The 19,915-nt window shown below is 36.6% G+C and overlaps 1 protein-coding gene across 3 annotated transcripts; it reads right to left on the bottom strand.

Annotated features, from left to right (window-relative positions):
• Positions 1-4,917: 4,917 nt before the first annotated feature.
• On the bottom strand, positions 4,918-18,919 carry LOC100808129 (uncharacterized). 3 transcript variants are annotated; one of them, XR_003264498.2, is made up of 8 exons: positions 18,518-18,919; positions 18,337-18,430; positions 17,047-18,123; positions 16,635-16,697; positions 16,331-16,548; positions 9,129-9,247; positions 8,403-8,695; positions 4,918-5,178 (listed from the first exon to the last, which is right to left on the bottom strand). XR_003264498.2 is itself a non-coding variant. In XM_006596197.4 (7 exons), the coding sequence occupies exons 1-7, from the start codon at positions 18,578-18,580 to the stop codon at positions 5,082-5,084; spliced, it is 1,731 nt and encodes a 576-aa protein (XP_006596260.1). In that variant the 5' UTR covers positions 18,581-18,919; the 3' UTR covers positions 4,918-5,081. The 3 variants fall into 3 exon arrangements, 2 of the variants coding, with proteins under 2 accessions (XP_006596260.1, XP_006596261.1); XM_006596197.4 differs by lacking the exon at positions 8,403-8,695; XM_006596198.4 differs by lacking the exon at positions 8,403-8,695 and having other exon boundaries at positions 18,341-18,430; positions 18,518-18,568.
• Positions 18,920-19,915: the final 996 nt, after the last annotated feature.

Raw genomic sequence — 19,915 nt, 5'->3', positions numbered from 1 at the left:
GCAATTTCATATTTTCAAAACAGTAAGCCTTAGAGCTGCTTCATGCATTTCATTAAATGCTTCTAAAACTTCTTCAAATTCATAATTTACCTCAATTTCTTCAATGGTTGATGAGTCATCCATTCACTTCACCATTAAGCATAAGTTTGTAATTTCTTCATCACTTGAAGAGTCAAAGGTTGTTAACGCATTATCTTCCCAAGCTATGTAGCCTTTCTTTTGTTTTCTATCATTCTTTCATTTCTTTTCACCAACATGCTTTCTAAGGTAGATAGGACACACAAATTTGATATGACCTTGCTTACCACATTCGAAGCATGTGAAGTTGTTGTTGTTATTTTTTCAATCTTCCTAAAGCATTTAGAGAATTTTCTGTCTTTGGTTTTCCTAAGAAATTTTTCGAATTTCCTTACCATCAAATTGAAATTCTCTACATCTTCCTCACTACTGGAACTATCTTTGTATTCTTCATTTAAGGAGTTAACTTTCAGTGTAATTCCTTTCATTTTCCTTTTAGTTTCTTCTACATAAGATTGTTAAGTTAGTTCATGTTCATAAGCAAGCAATTTACCGAAGAGAGTTTCCATTGTCGTTGTAGCTAGATTCTTATCCTTAATTGTTGTATCTTTGGTTCCCAAGTTCTTGTAAGACAGTTTAGAATCTTGATGTTCAGCTCTTCATCTTCAAACGTTTTTCCTAGACCGAGGAGATGGTTCACAATATGGGTGAATCTTGTTTGAAGTTCTAAAATGGTTTTCCCATTCTTCATTCGGAATGCTTTATATTTGGATACAAGAGTATGTTTTCTTGCTCTTCTAACATCCATTATGCCTTCATGAGTGACTTCAAGAATAATCTAAATTTCCTTTGCACTTTTACACCTTGCAGTATGAAAGAATTCATCAGAAGATAAACTAGATTTTAGCTTTTTGATCTTCTTGCACTTTTCTTTTCTCATAATATCTCATTTCATCCCATTCTTTAGGTATTAATTCACCATTTAGTTCTTTAGTAGGAATGAAAGTATCTTTAACGATGGCATTTCATGCACTAGGATCAATTGATTGAATAAAGATTTTCATTCTCTTTTGTCGAAAAGAAAAATGTCCACCCTCAACCAAATGAGGTCGAATCAAAGATGCACCCTCTTTGAAAATGATTTGTTTTGAGCCCATCTTTTTAGAAAAACTTTGATCTTGAGTAATGTTCAAGACTTAACTCTGATACCAATTGAAAAAATATGATAAAACTCAATAAACCAAGAAGGGGGTGAATTGGTTTTCAAAACAAAACGTGCCTTTTAAAAAAACCAGAGTTACCATAAATTTTTGTATGGATCGTATCATAAAAACATTTATGAATCGAATGTAATCAATACTTCATTAATCCACCCTTAAACAAGATTCGTCATTAACATCCTTTCTTTCACAAATATAAATCTTGAATCTTTTTGAAAAACTTGATTAATACTTGAATGAGAGAAAAATATCAGATCAAGAGAAGAAAGACACGGTCTTTTTATACCGGTTCAGTCTCTATTACTAGAGAAGCTAATTTAGTTATCTAATCCAAAATCAAAATTATATTTTCACTATGCATCAAGAATCCTTACAGGCAATCACAACCAATCTACAATTCCCACCCAGGAAAAAGAGACTAAGGCACCCAACACTAGGGTCCTTTGTGAATAAGAGCCAAAGAGAACCATACTCTTAGCCCAAACTAGAAAACCTTATTCTAGCATGCCCTAAGTGATTCATGCATAACCAAAAGGCATGTAAAACCACACACAGAAAGAGTAAAGAAAGACACAACCTGATCAATCTTTTTTGCAAAAAAACCCTTGTTGGACTGAGAAGGTGTTCTTTTTCAGCTCAAGAGACACAACTCACTTCTCAGAAAAAGTCTTCATAATCAAACGATTTAGAAGTTGTGCATTACTATATGGCTATTTTCTTCTCTTCTTTTTTACTAATGGCAGCTTGAAATCTTTAGCTCATTCAGAGACTTATGTGTTATTTTCGAGATATTGAGTATTCTCTTGATGTACATGGAGGGGAACACGATTTATAGAGAAAATAGTTATAACCGTCTGTAATTGATTAAATCTACAAAGTAATCAATTAAATTATCTTTTTAATCGATTAAAGTATTCTTCCCAACATATGGAAATAACTCAAGAACAATGTAATCGATTAGATACTCAAAGTAATTGATTAAAGTGTTCTTGTTCACTTATGAACAACTAAACAAGAGAGAAGTAATTGATTAAACCACTTGGTAATCGATTAAAGTAGAGACTCATGAATAAATCATTAATTGTCCCAAAAAACAATGTAATTGATTATGAAACAACTGTAATCGATTAAACCGATACGAGACTCAACTTTTCAAGCTTCAGATAGCTTGTTGTAATCAATTACGATATACCTGTAATTGATTAAAACAAATAGTTTTTGCCTCTGAAGAAACTTTTCTAACTTAGAAACTTTTCTTCTCACTAACCATGATGATGAATAATTCAAAATAGATATCAATGTACTAAGATGCAACATACAAGATAACAACCAATACAAATGTCACTCAAGGGAGTTAGGCATGTAAAAGTCAAAACATCTTCAAGCTTTTCCTTGAGCTTCAAGCTTTGGCCTTTATGTTGTTCACCATGTTGCTCCCCTATCTCTAGCATCTTCCATAGACAATAAATGACTAGCAAATCATGGTTACTCGCTTCTTGGAGTGTGCCAACTCAAGGCAACACAGAGTGCATGCAAATCCAGTGCACAATTCTCCCAAAAGATGTCAAGAATTTGGATTTAAACTCATCATCATTCTCCTTCAATAACTTTTTCATAATCTTGCTCTTTTTGAGGCATGTGATGTCAAACAAATCACCATAGAGCCTTTTGCTGTCAACATGTACCCCCAAAAGATTTGACAAATGCTTTTCTATGATTAGAACCTTAGTACTCTTCAGAATAGCCTTTAAGGTGAAGTTGGTATTGTCCACCACCAGAGCAACAAAGAAATCTTTGACCAACCTTGCATAGACAAGTTCATGAATATCAAAGAACCCTATCCACTTGATCTCCAGCAAATAAATGTAGAGGATGTACCAACCATATCCCTTGATCTCCAGCAGATAAATGTATCTTCCTTTTACCACCTTTTTGTTGACCCAACTTCCATCAAACTTTTCTTGTAATTTTTCTGTCTCTGAATAAAGCAACAACCTCATACTCTGACCTTCTTCTCTTCTTCCTAGTCTTTTTCTTTTTCATAGAGCTTTTCCTCTCGGATGACCTTAGCGCAACTCCCTTGGAGCGAAGGTGTGTGACAATCATGGTTGTCTCTGAATTAGACCTAAAAGACACCTTTGTTTCTTTGCCTTTCCCTTTATTGTTGTGGGTAATGGGTGAAGGTTAGTGTGATGTTTCACTGTCTGAGGTCAAGGATTGAGAAGGATTTTTCACAACCATGGTTTTGGTTCTAGCCCTTTGTAAGTGGTTTGGTGAACTCAAAAAACAGGGGGATGAGTAAAAAGGTAAGAAGAGAGAGTAAATCGAGAAAGATGAGCAGTGAAATAAGTTTTTAGCAACACATCCTATATAAAAGTAAAACAGAAAAAAGTAAAACATAAAAACAAAAATTTAAATAGTAAAAACAAAATAGCACAAACTAGCCGTTGGGCTCACAACAAATAGAATTACCATTAGTGACCATGCACCAAAAATCAACAGCAAACCCAATTTAGTTATGCAGATACGAGGCACATCAAACTTAACAAATATTGAACACCCAAGCATGGATTTCACTTAAACAAAAAAAAAATATAAACACAAATTAACATGCCCAATTAGATATCAATAAAACATTTGACATTAATGAAAGATTTTAATAAAATTAAACTTGTCCTCATTCAAAGGTTTGTTGAGAATATCAGTAAGCTGGAGCTTGGTTTCAATGAATTTTAACTCAATATTCCCTTTCTGAGTATGATCTCTAATGAAGTGGTGTTTGATGGCAATTGTGTTGTTTCTTTGAAGACTATGACACTAGTGATTTCCCATGAAATTGGTATGCACTATTGGTGCTTTTCTTTTCTGCTTTATCACTAACAGTGGATGGATGCATGAGGGTAGCCACTGGTCTGGTTTCATCCATTCTAAACCTCTTTTGAATGATTTAAAGCCCTTAGAAAGAACTTTAGTTCTCCCATCATGCTTATTTTAAATTTTCCTTTCATTAGCTCAAAAAATTGTTTGCACATCCTTTTTGAGGAAATACCAAAGATGCTGTCATCTACATAGATCTATACTATCAACAGATCCATTTTCTAAGTCTTTATGAATGGTGTAATATCCGCTATTCCTTTGGAGAATAAATTTTGAACTAAAAATGAACTTGGTCTTTCATACCAAACTCTTGAGCTTGTTTCAATCCATACACTAATTTGACAAGCTTGTATACATGTTGAGGTTTCTCCTTATCTTCAAATGCAAAATGACTACTTCATATTTTATTATTTTTATTTCTATTTTTCCACTTCATTCCCGTGCCTCAAATTTATGTAACCCTTGAGTTCCAAACTCCTAGCTTTATTTTACTATTTAGTATAGTAATAGCTAATTAATTTTTAGAAACATACTTTTTGTTTTTTTAATTATTTTAGATTGTATTCAATTATCTATGAAATCATTGAGCACGAATTATAAAAAAAATGAGATTTTTTTTTTTGTTTAGGACAAATATATATTAAGAGTTCCGTTCAAATGGAAAAGCACCCTTGGTCCTTTTTTGGCCACTAATTTTGCTTAATCCCAATTAACATATTAGGGGATATTCTGATCATTAACAAAAATGATCTTCAGTGATGAGATATCTAACTACAAACAAATTTACTGACAGCGGCAAAAAAAAGTAAAAAATAAATTATATTCAACAACTAATGTTACAACCATAACAATCACATACACGACGTTAGGTGTTCCACGTGCCCATGACAATTACTAGTCATTTCATTTAGGATGAAAAAATAAAAGATTCTGACATGAATGCATGAACTCTACGTCAAATACAGGTTAGCTCTTTGACAATAGAAAATTACATGTTGAGTATATGGAAGCAGCAGCTGCATTCACCGCTAAATCTTTCTCCGAGCTATCAAATGCCGGTGCTCTGCACATTATAGAATATCAAAATTGTCAAAATTTGTGACCATTTGGCTTCGTGTTGTAGAAATAAGATTTTATACATTAGGAGAAAATTCTGCACAACTAATTATGCATGTCCAAGGTAAATACGGATATAAATTCAAACTGTAAAAGGCTTAAATGCTTCTACAATTAGTATTCATAATGACACTCAAGAGTTTCAGTTTTGAAGATAAGCATGGACTAAGTTTTACAAATCAAATATATGATTGACCATCAAGCTCGGGGCAAACCGCCAAAGGGAACTCAACATGGGTAAAAATACAAACCGCTCTTTCAAAAGAAAAGAAAAAAATTGAACTGAACCAAACTTTCGTGATAAAACACAAGGAAAAACAGTTATTTAACTACCTAAACTGAGAAAATGAAGTAACACGAATAACAGAGCAAAAAAACTTAGGATATGTAATTATTAACCTTTAGTGGCAAATGATAAATTACGAAAGAACAAAAATTCCAGTCCACTGCATAAGTATCCATGAGAGAATAGAATGAATAGTCTTTCTTTAAAATGCATAAGGTTGTTTCGGTTCAATAGCTACACAGTCTCCTCTAAGAGGCGGCGGCGAAGGGAATAAAAAGGGGAATTGTATCCGGAATTGAGGCATGGAAAGTGGAAGATTACAGGTCTCAAATACCTTTATTCAATTGTTTCATCTTTCATTTTCACATTACACAAGTCTCTATTTTCTTCTAGTTTGTTTCTTTTTTATCCACTTTCTACCAAATTGGTATCAAAGCCTCCCATCACGTCTCAATAGTAAACGGCATGTTGGCATTGCGATGTTTGCCTGGAAATAGTTAAAGGAATAGTGTACAGCCAGATCACGCGGGCACCAAGGCTGTGGAGCGAGGTGCAATGTTAGGATCCAATTGCAAGGTATGGGACTTAAGTCCCAGATTAGAAATATGCAATTCTAAGGTTGGGTTTGTAAGACTTTGGTTTCTCTAACTACAACAGCTAGCAATGCACTGCATATGCACATGATTGAATTACAACTTTGGAACATGTTATGATATAAGGAGAAGGGTTAGTTAATATAGTTAGACTACTAATGAGTTAATTAGTTTGTTAGAGGGGTTTATTAGATATAAATAAAGGAAGAAGGATAGGAGAGAGAGGGATCTTATCATTTGTAGATTGAGCATTAGCTCTTTGTGAAAGGAGAAATCCTTTGTGAAGGGGAAACCCTTGGAGGAGAGTTTTCTCTCCTATTTTCTATTCTTTTCTTATTAGTCAACAAAATCTTTTATTTTCTTCCTCAGTTCAATTCTTGATTGCTAACAAATTGGTCCGACCTGCCGGATCTTAGAGGGGAAGCCAGTGTTAGAGATGGAGGAAGCACAAATTTGGGTTAAGAAGGTGGAGTTGCCAACATTCATGGGGACAGACCCAATTGGTTGGATTGCTAGGGCTAAAAAATTCTTCGAGGTACAAGAAATTCCTTCGTTCCATAAGCTGCAACATGCATTCATGAGCATGGAGGGTGCTGCGACACATTGGTTCTACATTTGGAGCCAAAACAACCCAGATTCAGATTGGGAGTCATTTTCCACAACTTTGATCAAAAGATTCGTAGATCGTCATGGTAACCAAATCTTTGAAAGATTGAGTATCTTGAAGCAAGAAAAGCCAACTTAGACAGAAATCCACATCAAAAAATGAGAGACTTCCATAGAGTTCTTGAAAGGGCGGACCAACATTTCAGAGAAGAAACACATGTTGTGCAAGATATTGAATGAAGAAGTTGATTCTCATGCCTCTCAACAAGACAAAAATAACATGGAGGGAACTAGGTCAGAATTCAGTGAAGCAAAGGCTAGTTCTTGGGCAAGAAAGGTGGAACTAGCCAGCTTTGATAGAAACATAGAAGGGGGAACTGATTTGAAGGGTAGGAGTTTTGAGTGTGACAGTGATCCATTGTAGATCTTGAAATCAGAAAACAGAAGTAAAGAAGGGTCAGTAATCAGGAACCACACCCTTTGTGGTGGAGAAGAAACCAAAAATGATGAAGCAAAGTTAGAAAGAGAAAAAAAGATTGAAAAAGGTTATGGAGGAAGAAGTTGATCCATCGATAAAGAGGGAGAAGCACAAGGAAAATGGAGTGACGAATGTGGGCTGCGAAGACGATTTTCTTGATAGCCCAATTACAAAATTTTATCAAGAAGGAAGTCCAAGCAGGTGATTCAACCAAGCCACATTGTTTTCAAGATTCAGATTTCCATAAAAAGATTGTTATGGTGAAACAAAAATCATTCATGAAGGTGGTTGGAACAATAACGGTGCTGGAATCTTGGAATGTCAACTTGTTGGGTGAGCCTTTAGCATTAAATTTTATTGCATCTATGGTTGACAGCTTAGACATGGAGCTAAGGCAGAAGGGATGTACTGAGCCAGTCAAGTTGATTAAAGTTATATGGAGTCCACCCTTGTCCCTCCTACCACCAAAGCCACTGAACCTCAATTTGCATGCAAGGATTGTGGGTCGTTCACAGTTAAGCTACAAGGGGTGCAGTTGTCTTCCAACAATCAGACATAACTTTAGGAAGTTTAAGTGTGTAATTCCAGTTTTCAGATTCCAACCTTGAGGACAAGGTTGATTTTTAGGAGGGGTGTATTGTTAAGATATAAGGAGAAGGAAGAGTTAGTTTCTATAGTTAGACTACTAATGAGTTAGTTAGTTTGTTGGAGGGGTTTATTAGATATAAATAAAGGAAGAAGCATAGGAGAAAGGGAGGTCTTATCATTTGTAGATTGAGCATTAGCTCTTTGTGAAAGGAAAAATCCTTTGTGAAGGGAAAACCCTCGAAAGAGAGTTTTCTCTCCTATTTTCTGTTTTTTTCTTATTAGTCAATAAAATCTTTTATTTTCTTCCTCATTTCAATTCTTGGTTGCTAACAGAACCTATATGAATTAAATGTAGCTTCTAAAGAACTCTATCCTCACTTGCAAAAATGTGGCTATATTCAAAATAAAAAAGCTTGTCTTGCAAAAAAAAATGACAATTTACTTTCAGATTTTGGAAGAAGGAAAGAAACAAAGCAGTTGTTAGAAGGTCACCCCTAGCTTGTCTTAATTACAGCCTCTTTGGGAGAAGCCTTAATTGCAGCCTCAAAGTTGATGGTTTTGTCTTACATAAACTAAAGATATGGCTTAAATAGAACTTATAAAGCTTCGACAACTCTCACCTTACAAGACAGTTTTGTGAGGTTGAGTTAATCCTTAAGCCCAATTTTAAGATGATATCGGAGTTTATCCTAGATTTATTGTTGGATCATCTGCATTAGCCATGCTCCAAGCCAATAGCCTTGGGCATGAGGGAGAGTGTTGGAAAGCCACCTCAATTGCAGTGACCCCTAACCCATCTTAGTTGCGACCTCTTTGAGAGCTACCTTCATTCCACCCTTGGGTGGTCATCTAGTCCCACATAACCTAGAGATATGGCTTAAACAGAAGTTATACAGCTTAGGCAGTACTCGCCCTACAACTCAGTTTTAAGAGGTTGGGTTAGGCATGAAGTCCAAATTCTAAGAGCAACATAAACATATATGTAAAAATAAACAAAAAATGTAGCATACACATTCTAGTTACTGAATACGACTGAACAACCTGCTTTACAACTTTTTTATGCTGATTGTTCAGCCGTATACTCCAATTTTCTTTTCTTATTCCATTATATACAATTTTTTTTTTCATTAATTTATAATGTAAATAGAGAGCGCTAGCAACAAATTAAATTGGCTTTATTTTGCAGAAGTCTTGTTCTCTCCTAAATTCCAAATACTACTAAAGTTCACATTAGGAAATTATCCTGATGTTAGTTCAATTGTTTCAAACCTAACCAAAAGTACCAAGTCCACATCATTGATATTTGATAGTAAATAATTTTATGAAAGGGTAATTGACACATTTACCTGGAGTTGTTTTCTGAATTCCCCAGCTGTTGTAAACCAAAAACCGAGCTCCAGTTTACATGTTGTATGCCCTGGTCACATAGCAGTTGCTTTTCTTTTACTTGATTCAACCAACATTCCTGAAATCATGAATAAGGAAAAGTTCAGATTTAGTTGAAGGAAAAAGTGCAAACTTCTTTCTCAGTAATTTAGCATCTTCCTAGGTATTCACCATGTACATGTCTAGTATCCACCATTACTTGAAATGATAAGACACTGTAATGAAAAATCCATTATAAGTAAATTGGGATCCTAAGCATTGCAGATTCTCAAGATAATATATACCCTTCAGCAAGAGTTTTAAATTACAGTTCACAACCACAATTATGGCTGCAATTGCTGCATTTACCCGTACAAAGTTTTAATAATTGCACTGCAAATGTAACTAACAGTTTAAAACTGACTTTTGCATTTCTAAATCCTACAAAAATGGTTCTGTTTTCAACAGCATTACTAAAAGGTATTTAGTTTGTTTCTAAGATGTCCTGATAGCAGTAAAACCTTTTTCAACAACCAACAACTCAGGGAATAGAGCAAAAAGCAGCTCACAGAGAAGGGTGCTTGCAGTAACAAACACAAATGCAGATGTCTACTTGCGATAGAATGTGTGCGTGTTTGGAGGCAAGGCATGGTGGTTTGTAGGTGATGGGTTTATATATGAAAAATTAGATGAAATGGTAATAATAATAACAGAATGATGAAAAGAGCTTGTAATTGTATATAAATGGTGGAAACAATTACAAGAGTATCGGCAAGAAAAAAAACGATAACAAACTGATAGTGAAAGACTATCAATTCCCAAGCACACAATGCTCCCCAAGTCACTCACAATGACCCCACAACCCTAACAGAATTCTCCCGCCTTTTCTCTCTCACCATAACAGCTTATATAGTCACACGCCCATGCACATCACGCATCCATCAGCCACGTCACCATTATCATTCTATATTCCCTTTCCTTTCTTTCTTTTGTAAACCCGCCATATCTTTGGTTTGGGCCCAATATCAAGGCCCACCTCTGGATCTATGTTTCTATCAACACCCTGCTCCTTAGAAATAGCCTTGTCCTCAAGGCTAAAATCTGGAAATTGACCACGCAAAAAGGCATCATCTTCCCAAGTAACATCATCCAAAGAATTATGTTTCCATTTGATCAAACTTTGGTGCACAGCCACACCCCCCTGCATAATTACTCTGGAGCCCATCACCTGTTCTGGGTACGCATCAGCAGCATCTGTTATTTCCAAGTCTTTGGGGAGTTCACCTTGAACTTGATACTCTCCTATGGCTTTCTTCAGCAGAGACACATGAAAAACCGGGTGAATCCGAGATTGTTCTGGGAGTTGCAGTCTATAAGCCACCTCTCCAATTTTTGCCAAAATTTTGAAAGGCCCATAAAAACGAGCAGACAATTTTTGATTGATCCTCTTGACCACAGAGTGTTGTCGATGAGGGCGTAGCTTCAAAAAGACCCATTCCCCTATGACAAAAGACAAATCCCGCCTCTTCTTGTTAACATAGCTAGCCATCTGGTCTTGAGCTCTGGAAAGATGCAATTTGAGTTGATTAAGAGCCTCATCTCTCTCACTTAATTCCATCGCAACAGCTGCCACCTTGGTCTCATTGGTTAAAAATCGCAAAATACTAGGAGGTTGTCTGCCATAAACCACTTCAAATGGAGTCTTACCAATAGACACATGGTAAGTTGTGTTATACCAGTATTCAGCCCACGAAATCCAGTTTGACCATGTCTTGGGCTGATCTGAAGCAAAACATCTCAAATAACTCTCCAAGCACCGATTTATGACTTCTGTTTGCCCATCAGTCTCCGAATGATATGCTGAACTCATCTGCAACTTCGTACCCTGTAATCTAAATAATTCCAACCAGAAATTGCTAACAAATAAGGGATCCCTATCACTGATAAGGGTCTTAGGGATACCATGGAGTCTCACTATCTCTTTAACAAACAGTTCAGCAATGGATTTGGCGGTATATGGATGTTTGAGCAGTATAAAATGGCTATATTTGGACAATCTGTCCACTACTACTAGCACAGCCTCATGACCCTTCGACTTGGGCAATCCCGTAATGAAATCCAACGATAAGTCTTCCCAAATGGCATTAGGAATGGGAAGGGGTTGCAGCAACCCTCCGGGTGTAGTCGCAGCATACTTCTGTCTCTGACACACATCACAAGCCCTCACAAAGTCTCTCACACTTCTCTGCATTCCTACCCAGTACAAATTGTCTGCTAATCTTCTATAGGTTCGAAGAAAACCAGAGTGTCCTCCAGTGGGGGTGCTATGATATTCTTCCAATAAGATAGGAATTGATGGTGATTTCGGAGAAAGAACTAACCTCCCATGGTAGAATAGAATCCCTTGTTTGACATGGAATCCCGGTTTAGCTTCAGGAGAGGCTTCTAATTCCTGGATCAGCTTCTGAATTTCTGGGTCCGTAGCAACCTCCTCTAGTAATTTCTTACTATGCACCCATTGCGGATAAGAAATCATGGTGCTGAACTCAGTTTCATCATAGCACCTGGACAGGGCATCAGCCGCCTTATTATCTAAGCCTGGTTTATATTTTACCTCAAACTGATAACCTAACAGCTTGGCTAACCAACATTGTTGGTCCGGAGAGGAGACTCTTTGCTGCAAGAAATGTTTTAGACTCTTATGATCAGTGTAGACGATGAACTGTTTTCCCAATAAATAATGCCTCCAATGTTGAATACTCAAGACCAAAGCCATTAATTCTTTTTCATACACTGATTTAGCTAAATTGCCATCAGATAATGCCTTGCTAAAAAAAGCTATTGGCTGCCTCTGTTGCATAAGGACAGCACCAATTCCCCTACCAGCCGCATCGCATTCCACTTCAAATGGGAGTTCAAAATTTGGGAGCACCAGAACTGGAGGAGAAGTCATAATTTGCTTCATTAAATTGAAAGCTTTCATTGCATCTGCTCCCCACACAAAGTTGTCTTTCTTAGTCAAATCTATCAGAGGTTTTGCCACTTTACCATAGTCTTTTATGAACTTTCTGTAATACCCTGTAAGGCCTAAAAATCCACAAACTCCTTTCACATTCTTTGGCTCAGGCCACTCGAGGATGCACTTGACTTTCTCTGGATCTACTGCCACCCCATCGCCAGAGATAACATGGCCTAGATAGTCAATTTGCTTGCAGCCAAATTTGCACTTAGACGGGTTTGCAACAAAGCAATTTGCTGACAACACAGACAAAACTTGTGTTAAATGATCTTGATGTTCTGTTGTGTCTCTGCTATATACTAGAATATCATCAAAAAAAACCAATACAAATTTCCTCAAAAATGGTCTAAAAATATCATTCATGGTGGCCTGAAAAGTGGCTGGGGCATTCATTAACCCAAATGGCATAACAAGATACTCATAATGGCCATTATGAGTCCTAAAAGCTGTTTTGTGAATATCATCCTTGTGCATCCTAATTTGATGATAACCCGACTTAAGATCAATTTTTGAAAAAATAGTTGCTCCAAAAAGCTCATCTAATAATTCATCTATGACGGGAATCGGATACTTATCTGGAATTGTAGCTTTGTTTAAAGCTCTATAATCCACACACATCCTCCAACTCTTGTCTTTCTTTTTGACCAAAATCACCGGGCTCGAATACGCACTCATGCTTGGTCTAATAACTCCTACCTTCAGCAGTTCACGCACTTGTTTTTCAATCTCCTCCTTCTGATGATGAGGGTATCTATAGGGTCTCACATTGATGGTCCCATGATCCTGAAATAATTTAATCTGATGCACTTGGGTTCTTTCTGGAGGTAATTGAATCTGCTCGCTGAACACCTCATGAAACTGTTCTAATATACCCTTCAAGTCTCCTGGTATCACAGTTTTGCTTTGCTCTTCTTGAGACCACCACCAATCTGTTCCCAACCTCCTTTGTTTGTCTTCAAGGAATGTGTTCAGGTAGCTCTGTTTCTCTTGTGTGCCACCTTGACCTTTCAATTTCACCCACTGATCCTCATACATGAATTGCATAGACAGAACTTTCCAATCCATCACCACTTTTCCTAAGGTACTCAACCACGACACTCCTAACACCATATCCAAACCTCCCAACTCCAACACCAGAGCATCCACCTTCACCACAATAGGTCCCAATTGGATGTTGAGCCCGTAGCAAACTCCCTCAGATTGAGCCCGTAGCAAACTCCCTCAGATACAACTTTGTGGCCATCTCCCAATTTAATGTGCTTCGCAACGCTGGCGGTAATAGTAAGTCCTAGAGCAGTAGTGACTTGGGGCGAAATGAAATTGTGACTTGCCCCACTATCAATTAACACCAACACATCTACATTTTCAATTTTCCCTTCAATCTTCATAGTACGGTGCTCTCCCATACTTCCTAGTACTCCCATGGATTTGCATTCTACTTCAATCTCCTCTTCGCTGTCAGGCTGCACAGCTTCCATGGCCATTATCTCCCCTTCATCATTCAGAGCCTCTCCTTCTCCTAAAATCAATACTCTTAGGGCTCGTTCGGGACACTTATGGAGAGTGGGGTGATACTTCCCCCCACATTTGAAGCATAAACCCTTGGCTCTCCTCTCAGCCATCTCGTTGTTACGGATGCTCCGGACTCCCTTCCACTTCTCCGACACCCCAGTGCGAGTATCGGTCTCCCCTTTCCTTCCTGTTGATGCTAACGACAACGTTGAGATCGTGTTAGAGCCGCTAGAACCCGTTTTCTGCGTTGGGTTAGACCAACCCAAATTAGGTGAACGAATTGGGTCTCTCGGGTTCAACCCGCTCCGGCTCTTCTGAAATGATCCAGCCCAATTATTTCGACCCATCCGATCCTGCACCCCCTTTTTACTATCACTTCTCTCCCCATCTTCATCTTCTTCTTTCAGTTCCTCTTCTACATCCTTCGCGATGCGCATCATTTGCATCCTGTTTAGAGGATTTAGCGTTCGAACCCTCCTTCGTATCTGAGGCTTTAATCCACTCATGAAATAGCCCAGGTATTGCTCCTCGGGAAGCCTACCCACTTGTGAGGATAACAATTCGAATGCCTCCACAAACTCCTCTACACTCCCTTTCTGCCTTATTGTTGACAATTCTTCAAATGGATTCTCTAGCCGTCGGCCTCCGTAACGTGCGATCAACGCCCTTTTTAACTTCTCCCATGACAATTCATCCTCCGTTTCCATCAAAAGGTTGAACCAATGTATGGTTGAGCCTTCCATGCTCAGTCGAGCCAGCTTCACGCGCATTTTGTCCGTTGTGTTTTGCACATCAAAGTAAATCTCAACTCGTGTGATCCAAGCCACAAGGTCATCACCTTCAAACAGTGGCAACTTCACCTTCTTGCCAGAAAGACGAGATTCCTCTTGTGATGATTCCCCCACCGAGTTCTCACTCTCCTGATTCACTCCCTTCTGAGCGATTTGCTTGCTTAATTCACTCATAATCAAACTCTGTTGTTGCATCTGTTGAGCTAACGATTGCAACGTAGCTTGCACGTCACCCATCTGAGCTTCCAACGCATCAATTCAGTCTCCCATTTGAGAACGCAGTCGCATCTACCGGCGTTAGGGAATGGTGGTTATGTTTCCGGCAGGTCGGACCAATTGATGGGTTTATATATGAAAAATTAGATGAAATGGTAATAATAATAACAGAATGATGAAAAGAGCTTGTAATTGTATATAAATGGTGGAAACAATTACAAGAGTATCGGCAAGAAAAAAAACGATAACAAACTGATAGTGAAAGACTATCAATTCCCAAGCACACAATGCTCCCCAAGTCACTCACAATGACCCCACCCCTAACAGAATTCTCCCGCCTTTTCTCTCTCACCATAACAGCTTATATAGTCACACGCCCATGCACATCACGCATCCATCAGCCACGTCACCATTATCATTCTATATTCCCTTTCCTTTCTTTCTTTTGTAAACCCGCCATATCTTTGGTTTGGGCCCAATATCAAGGCCCACCTCTGGATCTATGTTTCTATCAGTAGGTAGTTATGGTTAAAGTGGGAGAGAAAATGAGAAGGAAGGCACATTTGCTATCAGGGTTGTCATTTGCAAGCCCGGGCAGTGAAGGGACTCCTTGCTGCCAATTTGAAACAACTTATACAGTGAAAGAATAAAAATTAAAGGTAAAAGAAACTTAACAAAAAAAAACTGCAGTACATATTGACTTGAAATAAAGCCATATCCTGAGTTGCTGAAGCGTATCAGATAAATTTTAAAAAAGAAAATAGTGGATACTTTTTGGACCAGTCAATGACTCAATTACAATCATGGGTAGAACCAATGAGTCACTTGTTAAACTACATAAACTAGTATATATCAAAAACCAAAACCAAAATATGAAATTCATAACTTGCAAATTACCCAAAGACTCATAAGACGAATTAACATTTCACAAGTTCAGTATTCCAATTCAAGACCGTAAATTACCATGACATGAATACCTAATTATAGAAACAGAAAAATACATATCAAATATGAAAGCAAAAGTGAAAGCTAAATATATAAACAAAACAATTAAGATAGAAAATTGCTGCCTAATGAAAATTGCTCCACTATTTGAACCCGATAGTTACCTAGGGCTGGTCTACTTCGCTTCTCCACTAAAGCACACTATTGAATACTATGACGGCAAAGACAGAAACAACAGCTTTGATTTTGGCAAGTAGTCAAGTACTCATTGATGATGTGACAAGTGGGGATATCATAATGACACAGTAAGACAGGAACTGTTATTTCACTCTTTTGTTTTTAATATAAGCATGATCCAATATGTTTTTTCATTAATAATGACAAAAATGCTATCTAGTTTTCCTTCTCTTTCTGTGAAGTTTTGTAAAGTAAAAGGTGAAAACAAGAAATATTTTCATCATTTCATTCATAAAACTTTTAAGACGAGAAACAAAATGAAAAACACGTAGCATTTTTCCATTCCTATCAAAACATACTAACTAAAAAATAGAAAACAAACCAATCACTACCTTACTTTTCTTGTATAAACACCTATCCCCATACCCTATAATTTCTCACGTATTTTAGCATTTACTGACCTAAAATAAGTCTAAAATAAACCTTAATAGTATTAAAATAATGCTGTCTTTTTTGCACTCACAAGTTTCTTTTCCTCTTCAGAAAGAGCTTCATCCATATGATCAAACAAAGAAGTCCATCTTGCCCGATGCATATCTGCTATTTTGCCAGTGGGAAGTCCCGCAGACATTTTCATAGTGCAAGGATCATAATCTTGGTTATTTCCAAATTCCTTTGATAAAAGAAATGGCAACTCAGTAGTGATTACAGATTGAACTTTCCTTCTACTACGACGTAAAGCTGGGAAATGTAGAAAAAAGTATAAAAATCACATGTAAGCAGTTCCCCTCCAAAACCTGGTTAAATAAAATAAATGTGGCATTTACCTGAAAGGCGTCCTTTGATGTCATGTTGCAGAAGCTCCAACCATTGAGAAGCAACAGTAGCAGCTGGAAAACATAGAAGCATCCATGTCAGCAAAGGCTCGAAGAAACACCTATACTAAGGAATTTTTCTTTTGAGGCCCAATCAATCTAATAAATATTTCACAAGCTGAAAATGAGATACACTGAACTACTTCTTATGGTACCAAATGCACTATAACTACCCTAGTGTAGTGTAAAGAATTAATTTCCGAACACATCAATTAATTGCTAGCTTTCAAAGTTCAAAAAGAATACAAGAATTGATCCCTTCCATCTGAACTATGCATTATATGAAATGGTTTAAAGACAAGCATGAAAGGAAAGAAACAACTAAAACTGAAAGAAATAAAGCACAAGGGTAATTGTTACGAGCCTTTTAGGGAAAGGGATGAAACCATTGTGACATTTGAGGATTCCTCATTTGACAAACCGGTGGAACTCATTGATGCCCTCATTTCAGATGACAATTTCAGAGCTAAAGCATCATCCTCCACAACATTCGTTGACTGTGTCATACAACTTTTAAGACTACCTTTATCTAAACTGCCTATGTCACAATCACAAACTCTACCCTCCAAAATCAAGGAAGAAGAATCATTTGTTGTCACAGGAAACTTTCTAGCTTGTCTGCTCCCTGAAGTGCTATGAAGGGCTCCTTCCTCACAAGCAAAGTCATGCTGATGCTCACTTACATCAGCCACATTTTCTTGATCCCTCTTACTAACTTCTACATTTCCTTGTATACAATGTGCTGCGTGCTTACTCCCCACACTAGTGCTTTCATGTTTTTCAGACCTTACAAGATTCTCAATAATTGAAAGCACTTGTTTTCTATTCCTCACATGATTTATAATTCCAGGGTTCAAGTCATTCAACAGTCCACTTGGAGCAGCAATCTTGGTAAACCGGTTAACCTGTTCCCTCTTTGCAAGCTCCATCTTTTTCTTGAGCATTTCATTCTTACTTTTCCTCCCATGATGTTTCGGCTTTGGAATGCCAGCATGAGAGGGCGACCAAAAACCATATTCTTTCATCTGTTTCCATTTCGTCATTGGATCTTTCTGTTCCAAAGGTCCAACACAGCTCCCACTCTCGGACACATCCTTTGACTTAAAAGGATTGCACCCTTTGGAGGAATTTGCAGGTTCCAGATTCACAGAGCCGGTAGCATCTTCTGCATTCAGATCCACATTAATTCCCCTTGAGACTACTAAATTACCATGCCCTTTTTCTTGCTTCTCAGACAACGAATCTTTGGCGAAATTCACAACACACCCTCCACCTTTGCACGCTTCAGTGTTGAGAATCAGAGGCCGAGCCACAAAATTAAACTCTTCCGGCATCGCATTCCTTCCCGTTGTCACTTGTTGAGAAGCATCCGTAGCACCCAACGACCATTGCACGGTGTTTTCTTTGTCGTTTTTAAACTCCGAATAACGGCTATTCGTTTCTGAACAACAATTGAAATTGAAATCGCAAATTAAATTGAGACCAAAATAAAAGTATGAGAAGTGGGTCTCTGCCCAGAAAAAAAAAAAATACAAGATTGATTTTTTTTTTAAAAAAAAACGATACATAGATGAAAAGCTGAAATCTTAGAAGAGCAAAATGCAAATTTTTGAAAACCCAAAAACGACGTAGTTTGGCTGAAACACGAAATTACCCACGGAGTGAACAACGGCGTCAAGATCTTTCATCTTGACCCGTTTCCGAGCGCTGTGACCCCTGTGAGTGCTTCCACGCTTCTCTCCAACAATCTGAAACACAAACCTCGAATGAGATGATGGATTTTTAGATTCGAAAACACTACTAAGAATCGAACGAACAGCGTGGAAAAGACCGACCTTGGAATTCGAAGGGGAGGGCAACAACAGCGACGCGGCTCCAGAATTGCAATCCTCGCTCATGCGTTTGAGTCAAAGGTTAATGTTTTGAATGTCGGAAGATGAAATTTAAATGCGAGGGTTTTTGGTTTTGGAGCGTTAGGGTTTGTTTGTGGGGAATTGGATCTAGTGAGAGGGTGGGTGCGAGAAGGAAGAGGGAAAGAGAGAGAATTATAGTTTGAATTTGCAGAGGAGTTTGAATTTGCATTCCTCCCTCGCATGTTCAATGCACACATCATCACATGGGCACGCGCACCTTTGTTATTTTCAAACATTCAAAATTGAAAGATCTAGCTAGCCAAGTATTAACACTTGCAGATTTAAAATTTCAAGAATAATAATTGATGATTCGTGGACACCTTACTCCCATCCCTTTCATCTCATACTCATTGTGGTGGTTAAACTATCAAAAGGGATAATAATTCTTTCTTTTTAAATTATTAAACGAGGATAAATTTTAAATTAATACTCGTAAAGGAGTAAAGCACATGGTATTTCACAACTTTTGAATACAATATCATAAAATAATTCACAATTTTTTTATTGAAATTGTAAAAAATTACACAATTAAATATATTTTTTTTTAAATTATTAGTTATCACTTCAAAGTCCTAATTTTTTTAAAATTAATTATTCACAAGTTTAAATTAATTTTAATTTTCTAATCAATGTTTTATTTTTTTACTAATATTAATAAATAATATTAACTTAAAATTTATCAAATAATATTAAATTCTTTTTAAATTTTTTAATTAATTTTTATAGTTATCATTAAGTAAATTAATAATTTAGTACAATATTATTTGATAAAATTATTTTAATATTAACAACAGAAAATAATTTATTGATAAAAGTAGTTGTTAAAATAAAGTAACATAATAAATAATGTAAGATGAACAATATAAATTAAATACAAGTATAAAATTAAAAAGTAAAAACAATATTAATCGTTAATTTACTTATAAGGATAGTTACTACAAATATGTCTTTCAATTCTACACAAAAAACATTGTTTAGGCTTATTTAGAATTGATTCTTGCATCTCATTATATATGCTACTAGCGGTTGACCTCTTTGTATTTCTTAGTACATTTTTATATTTTTATTTAAATTTAAATCTTTTGTTTACATTATTTTTCTAATTTACAAAACACATAATAATCCTTAACAAAAAAATATAGAAAATATTAAATAAAACTAAAAATTAAAACTTATTTAAATTAGTTAATAATTAATTTTAAAAAATTACAACTTTAAACTCATAAATGATTTATGACTTCTAATAAAAATTAAAAAAAAATTATGACGCCTAAGTCGTAATTAAAAAATAGTCGTGAATTGATTTATGACTTTGTATTC

Source organism: Glycine max, chromosome 14 (genome assembly GCF_000004515.6).
Source record: "Glycine max cultivar Williams 82 chromosome 14, Glycine_max_v4.0, whole genome shotgun sequence".
Taxonomy (NCBI): domain Eukaryota; kingdom Viridiplantae; phylum Streptophyta; class Magnoliopsida; order Fabales; family Fabaceae; genus Glycine; species Glycine max.
The sequence above is the reverse complement of the archived record's forward strand: the minus strand, read 5'-3'. Positions and strand labels throughout refer to the sequence as shown.

Coding starts and splice junctions, on each gene's coding strand:
- LOC100808129 (XM_006596197.4), bottom strand. CDS start 18,580: ATGAGCGAGGATTGCAATTCTGGAGCCGCGTCGCTGTTGTTGCCCTCC. Junction 16,549..16,634: donor CATCAAAGGACGCCTTTCAG/GTAAATGCCACA, acceptor TACATTTCCCAG/CTTTACGTCGTAGTAGAAGG. Junction 9,248..16,330: donor CTGAAGAGGAAAAGAAACTT/GTGAGTGCAAAA, acceptor TCATGATTTCAG/GAATGTTGGTTGAATCAAGT.